At 37.7% G+C, this 13926-nt stretch overlaps 1 protein-coding gene across 1 annotated transcript; it reads right to left on the bottom strand.

Moving 5' to 3' along the window:
- Nucleotides 1–22: 22 nt before the first annotated feature.
- Nucleotides 23–13782, bottom strand: LOC110047300 (uncharacterized). The gene is made up of 9 exons (XM_020753045.2): nt 13669–13782; nt 12131–13286; nt 11275–11568; nt 10045–10359; nt 9400–9705; nt 5200–5283; nt 4545–4798; nt 3372–3642; nt 23–2984 (listed from the first exon to the last, which is right to left on the bottom strand). Exons 2-9 carry the CDS (start codon nt 13245–13247, stop codon nt 2422–2424), a joined length of 3204 nt encoding a protein of 1067 aa, XP_020608704.2. The 5' UTR covers nt 13248–13286; nt 13669–13782; the 3' UTR covers nt 23–2421.
- Between the last annotated feature and the right edge of the window lie 144 nt (nt 13783–13926).

The following is a 13926-nucleotide window of genomic DNA, read 5'->3' as shown; positions in this document are numbered from 1 at the left end:
AAGAATTCTCAAATATTAAAAATAGTGTAATACATTTACTCATTTATTATATGACTGAGAAAATTACGAACGTGTGTGTATTAATATGCATTAAAAAATTAACTATAAATTCGCCTGCTTCCAGCCAACCAGAAGAAGTAATTTCACAGTGAAGCACATATTAATTCACATTACTTTTAATTTATGTTAGCTTAATTCTGAAATATCTACAACTCTACAACTATGTAACATTTTTCACCTGGCAATTTAGACTGTTAAATAGTGAAATAAAACTGCAGTCAATTGTTAAAAAAAAAAAAATCAGCCAGTTTCGATGATCATAAGGGTAAACTAACTTTTCTGAATTCTCACAGTTTTGACCGTGAACATGTACGTTATTCAAATGAGAACAGCTACCGGTGGTGGTGAGGTCGTAGTTATAGCACTGGGTCCTCGTTACATGTTCATTGATAAAAGGGTTTGTAATCTGCTTGATAAATAAAAAAAGCAAACCAATACAAGCTAATGAGAAGTTAAAAATACAGTGGTTGCTTGTTATTAGGACTCTGACTAAGTACCCGCTCACACGAGGTATTCATTACAGGTTTCACAATGGCTTAGTCTTCTAGCGAAATCACATCTTGTATTTTCCAAGTAATAATAAAAAGAACTTGACAAAATACACCTTGACTGACCAAGACTCAAAACTTCGATAGCCCTAACTACCGCATGGTAGGTAATACCTGATATCCGCCCTTCTTACAAGCTAACGGATTTATTATCATCAAATTTAATACTTCTATCTATACCTTTTTTTTCTAAAATTAAGCATTCTAAACGTCAAGACCGTTATCACGAAAATCTTATTGGTGGGGTAATGGCTTGAAAAAATAGACCGCGCTTTTTTTCGCTATTCACCTGTGGTCCCTAGGATGACCGAAGGTGGATAGCAACATAATGTCTCTGACACTGCTTCACTGAATGTTCATTAAACGAATTGACGTCAGTTTTTCATGGGTCTGTCGTGTTATTGATCATGATTTCGTCATAACATTGTCAAAGTAGCTGTGGAGCCGAGTGGATCCGCAGACTACTTTGACAATGTTATGAAGAAATTCATCGTCAATAACAGGAAAGACGCATCAAAAACTGACGTCTATTTGTTTTTTTGTCTTTACAATAACAAACTGTCAAATTGTCCGCTCTCGCTCGTTGACGCATCGCATAAATTATACATTCGTGTGTCTGTCCACTTACTGACGATGAAAATTAACCAATGAGCGCGCGAAAATTTCTGCAGTTATCGTAAAATAGCTGCTGACAAGCTGGTGGCAAAACAAACGTTTTGAAAACGAGCAACTAAATATATTTTGTAACGTTTCGCTAATTACACTGGAGTATGTTCACTATGTATGGTTCGTGTTAACTGTAGAAGTATTTTAGGCGTGAATCCCTAAGGGGCTAGTAGGCTATTTAAGAATTTGTAAGTTATGCAAGAGCCACTCGAAGGCATCAATAAACGAGATGCCCGCCCCTGATGCTGTGTTTGTGTTTATTAAGATTAGTTACAAAATATTTTATAATCGTTTCAGGGTGATTAGAGTATAAGAGCAACTGTCTACTATGAAGCACCTAGTGCGTAATAATAAATTCATTCTAAATTGAAACATCCACTAAAATTTAAAACACATCTTAACAGTATATAGACAGCAATACAGTTCATTGCATTACTAACTACTTATTAACCAAGGGTGAGGTCTTTACGGGAAAATCGCAAACCAAGACCTTGCCGTATTGACCGAGCGATAGCGTTTCTCGTAAAGACCGAATGTTCAAAGTTAATAAGTTGTTTATTATATGGCTTTTTGCTTTGGTTTTGCGGGGCCCGTAATCGGCCCGCGGGCACTACGCAAGATGATAGTTCACCACTAAATTTTCTCCAATTCTTATTGGTTTAAGTTGATCACGTGACGCGATAGTGTTCATCTGCGGAGAGACACTATCAGCCCATAGTGCACGTCCGAGGAAAATACCCGGATGGATAGCACTCGTCCGTGAAAAATTTTCTGTAAACAAGCGAGCTTATAAAAAAAATAAACAAGTGAAATTGTGTTAAGTGAGTCTTGTTTATTTTCCTTTTTGAATTTTACATTTGGCTTTCACGGCTTTCTTCTACAAAAGTTGAAAATAATTCAATATGATTTTTGAACTGGCGCGCGGAAGAAAATTTAGTGGTGAACAATAAAGACAATAGACAAACACAAGCGATATTTCCACATTTCCACATTAGCATTATTCAGTTAGTGTTCTGCCTATTTGTGACAGCAAAGCACCATTGTAAAGAAATTTCTGTTTGAAGCCAGTCGTTCCATTTTTTGAATGCTTGTCGTGTACAGTCCAGCACAGCTGGTACCACACAGACACACTACCCAGAACACGATATTAGGTACTTCCTTGCTGAATCCAATCCTTCAGTACTGCTGCCACGTCAAACCTCTCAATTTTATCAAGAATTGTGACAAGCTCACCCACAGTGACGTTTGGGTTATATTCCGAGAAAATAAAATCAGTTGGATTTATCTGCTGACCAGCATATGCTGTTTTATCTCTGTCCATATCAAGCTCTTCGGCCAACATCCGAAAATCATCGAAAGATATATCACGCTTGATGTTGAGCTTCAAGCAGATTTTGGAGTAAACTCTTTTAGGCAGGTCCAACACTTTAATTTTAATTCTGAGATCTCTGGGCAACGGGGGTCGCTGTTCATGTAGTTGCTGGACACTGGGATGGTGCAGGTATCCTTGGCGTTGCTGGTTATCCTGTGGTTGCTGGTATCCCCTTCGTTGTTGCAGTTCTTGGTCTCTCAGTCGTTGCTGGTAAAGCTGCATTTTTTGGTAACCCTGTGATTGGTAGTCTCCCTGTCGTTGTTGTTGTTGTTGGTATCCTTGTAGTTGCTGGCCATATAGCCTATGCTGTCCATTTCTCTGCAGTACGGGGGGGTTTCCTAAAACCGACATAAAAGTGCTAGTTAGTCGCCGCATTGTATCACAAAGAAGTAGATACATGTACAAAAAATAACCGAATGAGGTAAAGTGATATTCCATTCTTGGCCATTATCTGGCCAACTAACTGAGCAGCAAGATATTTACAGATACTAGATGCTGTTTGAGAATGTAACTTTGTACGTTGCGTCAGATTATCGCCAATAGCTATTTGTTCAGAATCCAAAAACACCTTGTTCTCGAACAAAATAGAGATTCATAAATCTTACTCTACACTAAGGGACTTGAAAACCATACCTTGCCCAGTGGCACATACCAGATAAGCTTAACATAACAAAGTAACTCCTCCAAGCCCAATCTCGAATATTGATCTGGTTACTAAGCCTTACCTCTTAAGGGTAGAAGGCTAACGTAGTGTTCTTCATGAACATGTCCCAGCACAAGTGTGCCAGCACCATGACACACTTGAGATTGTGGATTGATGATGATGTCTTCATGGCTTGGCAGACTGCTTATTACACGAATGGGAGTATTGAAACGATTTGCTGCAGCCAAAAGAACCACATTATCACCCCAAGTGCCATCTTTTGCCATCTTTTCCAAGTAGGAAGTCCATGAAGGATGTCCATGAGTGAAGTTAAAAAGATCTGTTCCATCTGGCTGTGAAAAGAACAAAATAGAAAGCAACACTGGACTTGATTAATAATGTTTTAGTCTCACTTGTATATACTCTATGGTGGATTTTATGATGGCTGTCACAAATCCCCAGACGATCACTATGGCATTAATGGAACTTTTGATCAAGAAATTGAACTTTATCACTTGACGTATATAACATATGAGTGGTAATGTATTATTCTCTAAGCAGTTCTGTTTGTTTTTGAACTCCTGAATATTTGATGGTGTAAAAAAAAAGCATGCTATGAAAATTAACTTGTGAATAAAAAATGTTTTCAGTAGTGTAGCCTGCATGGCAGTTGCTTCCTTTCTGAGGGGTGTGGGACAACTTGGGGTGTGAGTAAAAAATTACTTTGAGATGGAGAAGGCTGAACAACTGAACATGACTGAAAGAAGGTTTCCCTCTGTTTGCTCTGACCCATGCCACACCCTTCCACAAGTATATTGTGCTCCCCAAAAAGACACAACTGCTACACAAAGTAAAATCACTTTGACACACACAGAGCATAGGAAAAAAATATACACTTAATTGGCCACTCCCCATTGGGGTTTTTCAGGACCAATGTAAACAAACAATAATAAATAAATATTCAAATAAACATAACTAGGTTAAGAATTCCAACTGGCGGAAGGCAGACCAGTTGGCTATTTACAAGCCCAGCTGAGAAGTTGAACTTGGGGCTACCGAGAACAGCATCAGCTAGCAGTCAGACCAGGATTTGAACCCGGGACCTACGAATTCCAAATCTGGCACTCTAACCACTCGGCCACACTGCCTCCACAGAGGCAGAGGTATAAAAGGCAAAAGAAAAGGATGATATAACATTAGGTATACTTCTGACGTTGTAGTGTGAATTTCATTTCAAAGTGCATAGCTTATTTACCAGCTTAGGGTATTGCTGAAGGTACTGGACTATTTCTTGTCTTAATTCTGCAGCTGAATGTTGGATTCCTTTTGCAAAGTTCAGCTGTTCTGACAATGCATAAAACATACAATCTCCTTGTCCTGGGTTGTCAGAAATCCTGAAGCCCTTTTCAAGAGCATTCATTTTCAGATTGGAATGAAAATCAAATGTCTTGACTTTCCTCTGGTCTGCATCTTGGTGCATTTGCTGAAGGTCATGTAAGGTTTGATGGGCTAAAAAAAATAAAAACAATAATTTATAACTAATTTTCTTTGAGCTTTTTTTTCGCTTACTACAACTGGTATGTGAATCTATGAACATCATGGTTCCAGAATTAAGCTAATGAGTTATGACAAAAAACATTTTGCAAACCAATTTTTGGGACTCTGGTATCACTTATAAAAGTATTTAGTTAATGTGGCTCACATTCAAATGATCACTAGAGCAATGCCACTTGTATGTATGAATTAAGGGAATACTGTGGTACCAGAGAGTACATTTTAACACTTTAAGGCACAACAATGATCCCAGGTCCCCTGCGACTATCAATAAGGAAGCACACCACCCCAACTTAAACAATATTGAGTAATGGTACATAACACAGAACAAAAATAGTGCAAAGATCAAGAATCACCTGTGGGCTGCTCAGTTGAACCATCTACAGAGGCACACTGCTGCTTGGAAGCTTCTTTAATATCCTTCTTGAGTTTTTCCAGAGCTATCAAAAATAAAGCTATCAAAAATAAACACTATTGAACTTCACTATTTCAAACTCTCAGGGGAAATGAAAAATAGCTCAAAATAGCCAACAGTAAATGACTGAAACAGCAAATCCTATGTAATCCTGGTCACAAGTGTTGGGACAGTTTATGGCAGATGACTTCACAGGCACCCTCTCTTAAAGTGCCACTGAAACGAAATTTTCGTACTCTCTTTTTTTAGCCCAATTTATAGTTTCAAACGTGCTTAAAATAATGGTGAACTTTATTTCTGTCAAATCCTAACGGAAAGTGCTCTTTTTAGCTGCTGAAATCGACTTTTTGGAGCAAAACTGTGTCCGGGCTCTGGAACCGAGTTTAAGGACCTTGTGACGTCACTGGTTGTATTCACGCAAGAAGCGCTCAAGATTCTCTCTTGTTTTCGCTTGATTCATTTAAGTTTATTCGTCATATTGTCGATACCTACTAGTTTCCTACCTTGGAATTTCAGTCCAGCCTTGACAGGAAATACACATCATAAACGTTGGAGGGCGCCAAAGAATGTAGATTCACCAAAATGAATACTACAGATTAGAACAGCTCAGTATACTTTTCGAACATCTTGAGTACTCGATTGGAGATTTCGAAGACGAGTGTGGCAGCTTTTGTATCACGTCCTGAAGCCTAAACACGATATTTCGTCGTCTGTTTTCAGCCTGGTTCTGAAATTTGGATTCTCACGTTTATCTAAGGTCTATTAACAAGGTTCGAATATATCCTCGGCAACTTTGCTGCATTAAAAGCCGTAAGCGCATCAGCCATCCGCACAATCATGAAGTTATTAACGGTCCACAAGCTTTGAGTCGAGTACTTCTTTGCACACAGAGAGCATCTTTTTATGATACTAATAAGTGAGAGTTCTTTTGGTAGACAAAATGTATCTTTGAAAATTGTGATCCGCAGCAGGGTTTGCTTTATCGCCGCATACGTATCAGTGTAAACAAAGCGGGAATTTCGCTTCTCTTTTACACGTATCTCCCAATTGTAATATTTCACGGCCGATGGATAACTTGGAGTTCTTTAGCACATACTTATGTCTATGATCTTCATTTAATAGTATTCAAGTTCAAAGCAATTCGTTAAACGTCACTAGTTTATTATTTAGTCGAAGGTTTATTAAACAGAATTTCAACTAATTTGCATATATGACCTTTCGCCGCCGACATTGTCACGCTTTCTCTCGTTTCCTGAAAACATATAATTGTAGGGTTATGGCAGCTAAGTTTACCTTTATAGTTTAAATTCGCTCCCTCATATAAAAGAAGAGGGTTTCTTAAATTGTTGCTGTTGTGATAACTTGTAGGATGTAGCAGATACAACTAGACTAAAGGTCACTGTGGCACAATCTCGTCCGCGGTGAAACTCACAAAGCGTCCGGTTTCCTCGAAGCGAAGCGACTCGAAAACTCGAAACGTTGTTGCTACGATTCGTGCAGCAGCACTCCGGATAATATTTTCAAAAGCCGCTTTCTCTTGTTTTCATGTCTTTTAACTTTATGAGTGTAGATATTGTTTAATTGAGTGCTGGCCATTTCACTAAGAGTCCCGATCATTTTGCGATCTAAGAACTCCCACTCGTTTGCTTGCTTACATAAAATATCCAATTAAATAGACTGAAAAGCCCCAGGATCGACTCTCCACCTCTTCATGTCTAAGGCTACTGTTATTATCCGCTTTACAGCCCTGAGATGTCCTTAAGATGTTTTTTGGGGGGCTTCGAACAGTATTCTCTTCTCCCATAATCACTCTAAATTTTCAGCGCGGCATGAGAGCAATACAACCAGTGACGTCACTAGGCTGTTTTGGCCGCGCCAAGATGGCCGTCAATTTTGGGCTTAACCAGCCAATTTCGAACGGCTGAAAAAGCAGTTTTCGCTTACCGTATGCGAAAAAAAAGTCTGCAGTGTTTCCAAGTAAGGTTGAAACTTTATTACTAAGCAAAAATCTCACATACGAAAATTTCGTTTCAGTGGCACTTTAAGATCACAGGCAGCCTCTCTTAAGACCAAGACCACGTAAGCCCGCCTACCCCCCTCCCCCCCGTCAATGTTGATAAAAATCTTGAAAACCAAAAACACCCTTAATTATAGCTTCAGAACAGCCACGTTTCAAGAATTGTTTGCCTCCTAGAACAGTCTTCTCCAATTAAAGTGATGATAACATAGATATTCACGTCTTATTCCAATAATAACGATTTTTCAGCAATCATGTTCGCTTCTAACACAACTGTCTAACCACTTTCTTTTGTCCCTTTTTCCATTTTAACACCATCCGATCTACTCCTCAGAATAGCTTCATTTTTTTTCAACATTGCTCTGGGGGAGGGGGTCTATCATACTTGCTTCTATTCATCTTTTCCTAAAACGTCAAGGATGTAGTTAAAATCGTGGGTTTTTGCACGCAAAAGGGGAGGTGTCCCAACAACTTATGGACAGGATTCTAGGTTTTGAGTTTGAAATAATGGGGAATTGGAAACAACCAAGTTTAAATTAGCAGGCTCAGCTGTAATCCAACTGATGTGAGAGATCCAGACATTTAACAACTAAAACAAGACCCATGTTGCACCCTAACATTTAGATTTTTTATACCCTATAAGGGCCTTAATTAAAGTGGCTTTCATGAAAGAGGTTAATAAATAAAATTTATATATCATATTAATATTAATATACAGAAGGCAGAATAAAATTTTATGTACATTGCAAAGTAAAAAGAAAGAAAGTAAAATTTTTGGCTAGTAACATAGTAATAATAATAATACTACTACTTACAATAATTAGTATAGGTAATCATACAGTTTCGAGTTCAATTTGGAATTAATTTGCATGAGTGAGTTTTTCAAAAAGTTGAAATTGCACGAGCCGCTTCGGTGAGTGCATTTTCAGCTTTCTGAAAAACTCACAAGTGCAAATTAATTCCAAATTGAATGAGAAAAACTGTATGATTACTTATTAATAATATAAACATGAAAAAATTTGCGCGGAGTAAGTGCCGGAAGACCTTTCTTGAAGCCATTTTTTCACATTCGAGAAACTTTTTTCAAAGTTTCCACACAAAATTTTTGTCATCATTTTACGTAATATCATTGGCTTGGAAAATTTCCTATTGTCTTTCAGCCAATCATAATCCAGAATTGCGATGTGTTATGTGCACTGGTGTTACACTTTTTGCACTGGTGTTACACTTGAACTGCACTGCTCTCAACCAATCAGAATCAAGTAATTTTTTCATGTATATTATTATTATTATAATTATTAATATTATTAATAATGATAATAATAGTAATAACTTATTTTAAACAACAACAACAACAACAACTAATAATAATAATAATAATAATAATAATAACATCTAAGTTATTATTAGCCACTAGGCTAGTAAGTTGAAAAGTTCATGTTGAGCCCTGGCTCAACAGCAACAGGTAGTGAAACAGCACTCAGTATGCATGGTGAAGCCCATCATTTCTAAGTGGCTGTTGAGTGGTATCATTTGAACAGAGATTTACATCTTGCTGAAGTCAAGTTTAAGTGATAAATTTGAACCTAAATATTCAATGCAAACACTGTGACCTAAGAAGAAAGTCTGGATAATTGAGAAGTTTGGACAATGCAGGACCTAATAATCAAGGGTTGGCTAATTGTATAAGCTCTATTAGACTATAAGTATGTCTCTCTTTTTGCAAGTTCTCTGATCCCCTGGGGAAGACATGGAAGAGGATAATCCATCAACAGATGGTAGACAGTAAGAAGACAGAAGCCCAGGAATGTTGTAACAAGTAGCAGAAATCCCATCCAAGGCTTTTATATTAGCCAGATGGGCATCCAGGCATCCTCTGGATGGCCACTTATGTTTTATTTTTCATATGTTGCCTTATAAATTGTTCATTTAAGCAGGCCCTATAGCACATTTTGGATGCCCAGTTTTCTAATCCTGGCTGAAAGCCTGAATCCCACAATAGTTGTAGCCTCATAATGCTCAAGGAGCACTGAGCAATAAATAATTAAAAGCAGCTTTGCAACAAAAATGTGTCACATTCATTTCAGTCGATAATATCATTTAGTTTGTACAATACAAACTCACCAGCATCAGCTTCCTTAGTTACTATCTCCACCACATCAAAGCGATCAATTGCTTTGATGCTTTTGAGTAAATCACCTATGTTTAGATCAGGCTTCCATTTAGCAAGCCACTGAAACATCATCTTGGTGGGACTCTTTGCTTTTTCTTTAGAAGTGTCAAATGCACTGTAGGTCTCGGGAGGGATCTTCAGTCTGTATGCCAGATTACGCCAGTTCTTGACAGCTCTGATCTCTTTGTTGAGACGTTCTCCAATATCTGCAAGGAGTTCTGAGCCATCCACAAGTACATTTTTTATCAACCATGATCCTGTTGTTAGGAAAACTGTGATTACTTTTCTGTTATAGCACATATACATGTACCCCATATCCAAAACGATTGTTATTTGAAATTTTTTCAGCCGTGATACATGTATAATGTACATTAGTTTGGTTCAAAATAAGACAGAACCACATTTTCTATTTCGCCATGCAAGTTGGAATCTACTCCTAGGAGCCACTACAACACCATAACAAAAAAAGACAGGGTTCTGTCAACTTCACTACACTCATTTTAGGTCCAAAGGATTTTGACATCATCTGAAATCATAGTCAAAACCCTGTACCTCCTTATACTGCTATTACTTTGTTTTCTTTACAAAACAATAACCTTGAATGTCTTGTTTGTCCAGCAAATTAACCAGATCCTTCCTCTCCATTCCTTGAAAGTAACTTCGCAGTTGATCCATAGTCAAATCATGAAGCCCCTCTGCTGTTCGCATGTACGTAAACAGTGCCCCCGTTGGTCCAGAACCACGCAATCCGAACTGCTCTGTCTTCTGTTTTCTGATGCCAAACTCTGTTGCCAGTGACCTCCAGTTACCAATTGTTCTAGATTCCATGTCAAGTTTGGGCGAGAGTAACTTAATGAACTTTGGCTCCCCAGAAATGAGGTCACTCACTTTCATGGCATCTTTGAATCCACCTGCATGGATTTAAAAATACTATTACGTGTATATTGTGGTTCAAAATTACCCTTGGTACAATTTGGTGTGTTCCATTGTTTCCATATATTATCATAATTATATAATTTATTACATACCACTGACAATAAAGGATAATACCAAATTATACCAAGGGTAAAATTGAACAACACATATCAAGGGTTTCAAAGTGCCGGGCACCAGGCAAATTGACCAGCTGTGAGGATGATTTTGCCTACCTAGTTTTACCATCAGTGGAAAGTTTTTCTTTCAAAGAAGTTCAGTTCTAATAGTTTTGCCTGCCTGTGAAAACCAGTTGCCCTCCTGCTAAACATGTTGGTGAAACCCCTGAACATAGATAGCACCTTGTCTTGCAATTCTTGCAAGTCTTGACTTTTCCCAAAGTTAAATTTGAATGTTGAAGAAATGGTGTTTCCTGTTTATGGTCAATTCTTACAAGAAACAAAGATTTTCATAGTGCAATTTGTATGGGTCAAGTAGAAGAACTTAATTATCCAATATGTCAGTTATTTGGAATATTCAACACCAAAGAGATGTGGTTTTCTCCCAACTAAATAATATCTCAATTTCAACTCAATCTGTGGTCCATATGGGGAAACAACATCAGGAAACAGATTAACAGTTATGGATCTAGCACAGCAAGACTGCTACTAAGAATATTCAAGGGTTTCTATCCCATCACGGTCATGAGTAAGTTTGTTAACAAGATATTAACATGTATTACATACATACGCACTTTAATACTTTATTTATTTACTGAGGGTAGCACCTAATAGTGTACAACACTAATAAACTTGTGGCCCTCAATGTAAATTAACTTTATTATATGCTAAAATATCACTACACAGTACATAATTATACATACATAGAGCAATATATTGTTTAAAGATATGCACCTTTTTCTATGTCAGCGATCACATCATTGCGGTGTATGAGCTTGAGTTTCCCCTTTAACTCTATTACTTTCAAATCTTGATTCCAAAAATCGCTAAGATAGTTGAATAGGTCCTCAGTTGGGCTGTGTTCTGTGTATATGTCAAACTGATTCCTTTCTTCAGGTGGCACATCCATAACATATGCCAAGTGTTTCCAACACTTAATAACTCTACTCTCACGATCCAAATACTTTGAAAGTTTTTCCAGAAATAGACTGTTATCTGTCACCACTTCTGAAATTAGCTGATCAGTAACTAAAAAGGGGAAAACAAACATTCACCATTATTTTATTCTTGTCTACTAATCATTGCTGCACATTTTTATGCATTATCTCTTCATTGTTGTAGCTATTGGCTAAAATCATACAATCAGTGCTTGTTACTGTAGTATTTAGTGCTCTATAAAGAGCTTTGCATGGTGTTTCTGTGGATTAACAAAATCATAATTACGATGTGTTTTTCTAGTAATTACATGTACCCACTAACTCAATCAATGAAAATAAACAACAGACTACAGTATACATTGTGTATGTCAATGTATATACCTTAGCACATGATTCCTGTACCTAGGAAAATAATAACTCCCTAGGAGAATGGTAGCGTTTAAATGTTTGAATGAATTTGAAAACAGGATATTAATTTTTCTCAGTTGTGGCCTATATCAAAATGCTTCATGGCAGATTATCTCGCAAACCACATCTTTTGATTTTGATTTTGCCCCTCAATCTTTGAGGTTTAAGAAAAAACAAAAATAACAGTCATGAAAGAAGTGCCTACTGAATTTTGCACTTGATGTAAAACACCCTATTATTCCTACCTTTCAGGTTTTCTGTATCATCATCTTTTGTAGACTTTGTATATTCTACACCTGAGACAATCTGCATTGGTGTTGGAGCACCAGATTCTATCTTGGATGGAAGAGTTGGTGGGATGGATTGATTTGAGGAGAAATGCTCAGCCCTTGTCTCATCTGGCTCACTGGTTATGTCATCTCCTGTACTTGGTGTTTTCTTCTGAGTTGAGACCATACCTGGGACAGTTTGACTTGGGCACAAGGCATGTTTAGGCACCACGCCAGATTGAGCACAAACACCAGAAATATTTTCAGGAGTTTCAACATTATCAGAAACATTACTAGGAACATTGACAAGAACAACACCAGGGATATCATCACTAACATTAGTACGGACGTCAACAGGAGTATTCCTAGAGTTGTCAATAGGAACAGCACCAAGAACCTCACCAGGAACATTACCAACAGCATTTCCTGTAGCATCACCAGTGCTCATACCTGACTTGACTAGCTCAGGATCAGCAGTTGTCTTGTTTTGTTCCCCTGTGACATGATTACCACAGACCTTATCAGATTTATTGCCTGTGACATGATCACTCATCAAACTAGAGTCACCAAAGGCACCAACTGAATCCTCTCCATTCAATAAAGTACATCTTACATTACCTTGTATGGCTTCATTAGGTGAAACTTGATTTATATTACCTGCATTTTCGGCATCAACTGGACAGTCAGCATTCAATTCACCATTATTACAATCATGTGATGTTGTACCATGTTGCTTTGCTAAATCTTTTACCACATCTCTTCTCCTTGACTGTTCCTGGTGAAACAATTCTGGTCCTTTTTGTTGTACATCACCATTTCCACCATCACCTTGACAGTCAACATTCAATTCACCATTATCACTATCATGTGATGTTGTACCACATTGCCTTGCTAAATCTTTCACTATAACTCTTCTCCTTGACCAGTCCTGTTGAAACAGCTCTGATCCTTTTTGCTGTAGATCACCATTTTCCAACTCTGACTGCTCTCGTGGTTGGTCATCAACAAGACCAGTGCCTTCCTTTAGAAGGTCTTTTTTCTTTTTCTTCTCTGCCTTGCCATGGCCATTTCCCATTTGACTACACACACTCATGGATGCAGTGTTAAACTGTTCGCATTTTCAAGTGTTCATCTAAAATTGAAAGTAGAGTTGATTTCTGCCGTTTGCATGTAAGTTTAAATTATCCTGTTTAGAGGCTTAAACTGCGTGCGTAGAACAACTTAACAATAATGAAGATAAATCCAGGGGGAACAAATTTCTGTACTACTGTGTTGTATTACACAACAAGTGCTTTTATAAGCAACTCTCTCTATATATTAACGAAGATAAAGAAGTGGACATGTACAAATTACGCCGGAAGTACATGCATAGGTGCACAGAATCAAATATTTGAGATGCATAAATCGCAAGGGAATTTTTTCTTGACTTCGAAAACTTGCATTGGCTCATTCATCCTGTGGAAGTAAGCACAAGTGCTTGGATAATTATTTGTATTACTTCTCTGCAAACTTACCTCCTCGTTTGGCATCACATCTTTACAAAATATACTCAGTTCAGTACTGTATTAGTAACTGACTACACATCGAAGCGATCGCATCGAAACAAGACTCATTCAGCAAGCTTGGTAACCATGCGCGCTGGCAAAGAACTGTCTGGGCACGATCAGAATTGCTGTTCGGTACTGGGCTCCGTAAGTAGGTTTTTGATGCAATGTACATGTATTTACTCCGATTTTCTAAAATGTCATTGTTTTAAAACCACGTGCGTTTAA

This window comes from Orbicella faveolata, unplaced genomic scaffold (assembly GCF_042242905.1).
Source record: "Orbicella faveolata isolate gen_17 unplaced genomic scaffold, um_ofav_v1 contig_36, whole genome shotgun sequence".
In the NCBI taxonomy this organism is placed as follows: Eukaryota; Metazoa; Cnidaria; class Anthozoa; order Scleractinia; family Merulinidae; genus Orbicella; species Orbicella faveolata.
Note: the sequence above shows the minus strand (reverse complement) of the source record. Positions and strands in the feature narration are given on the sequence as shown.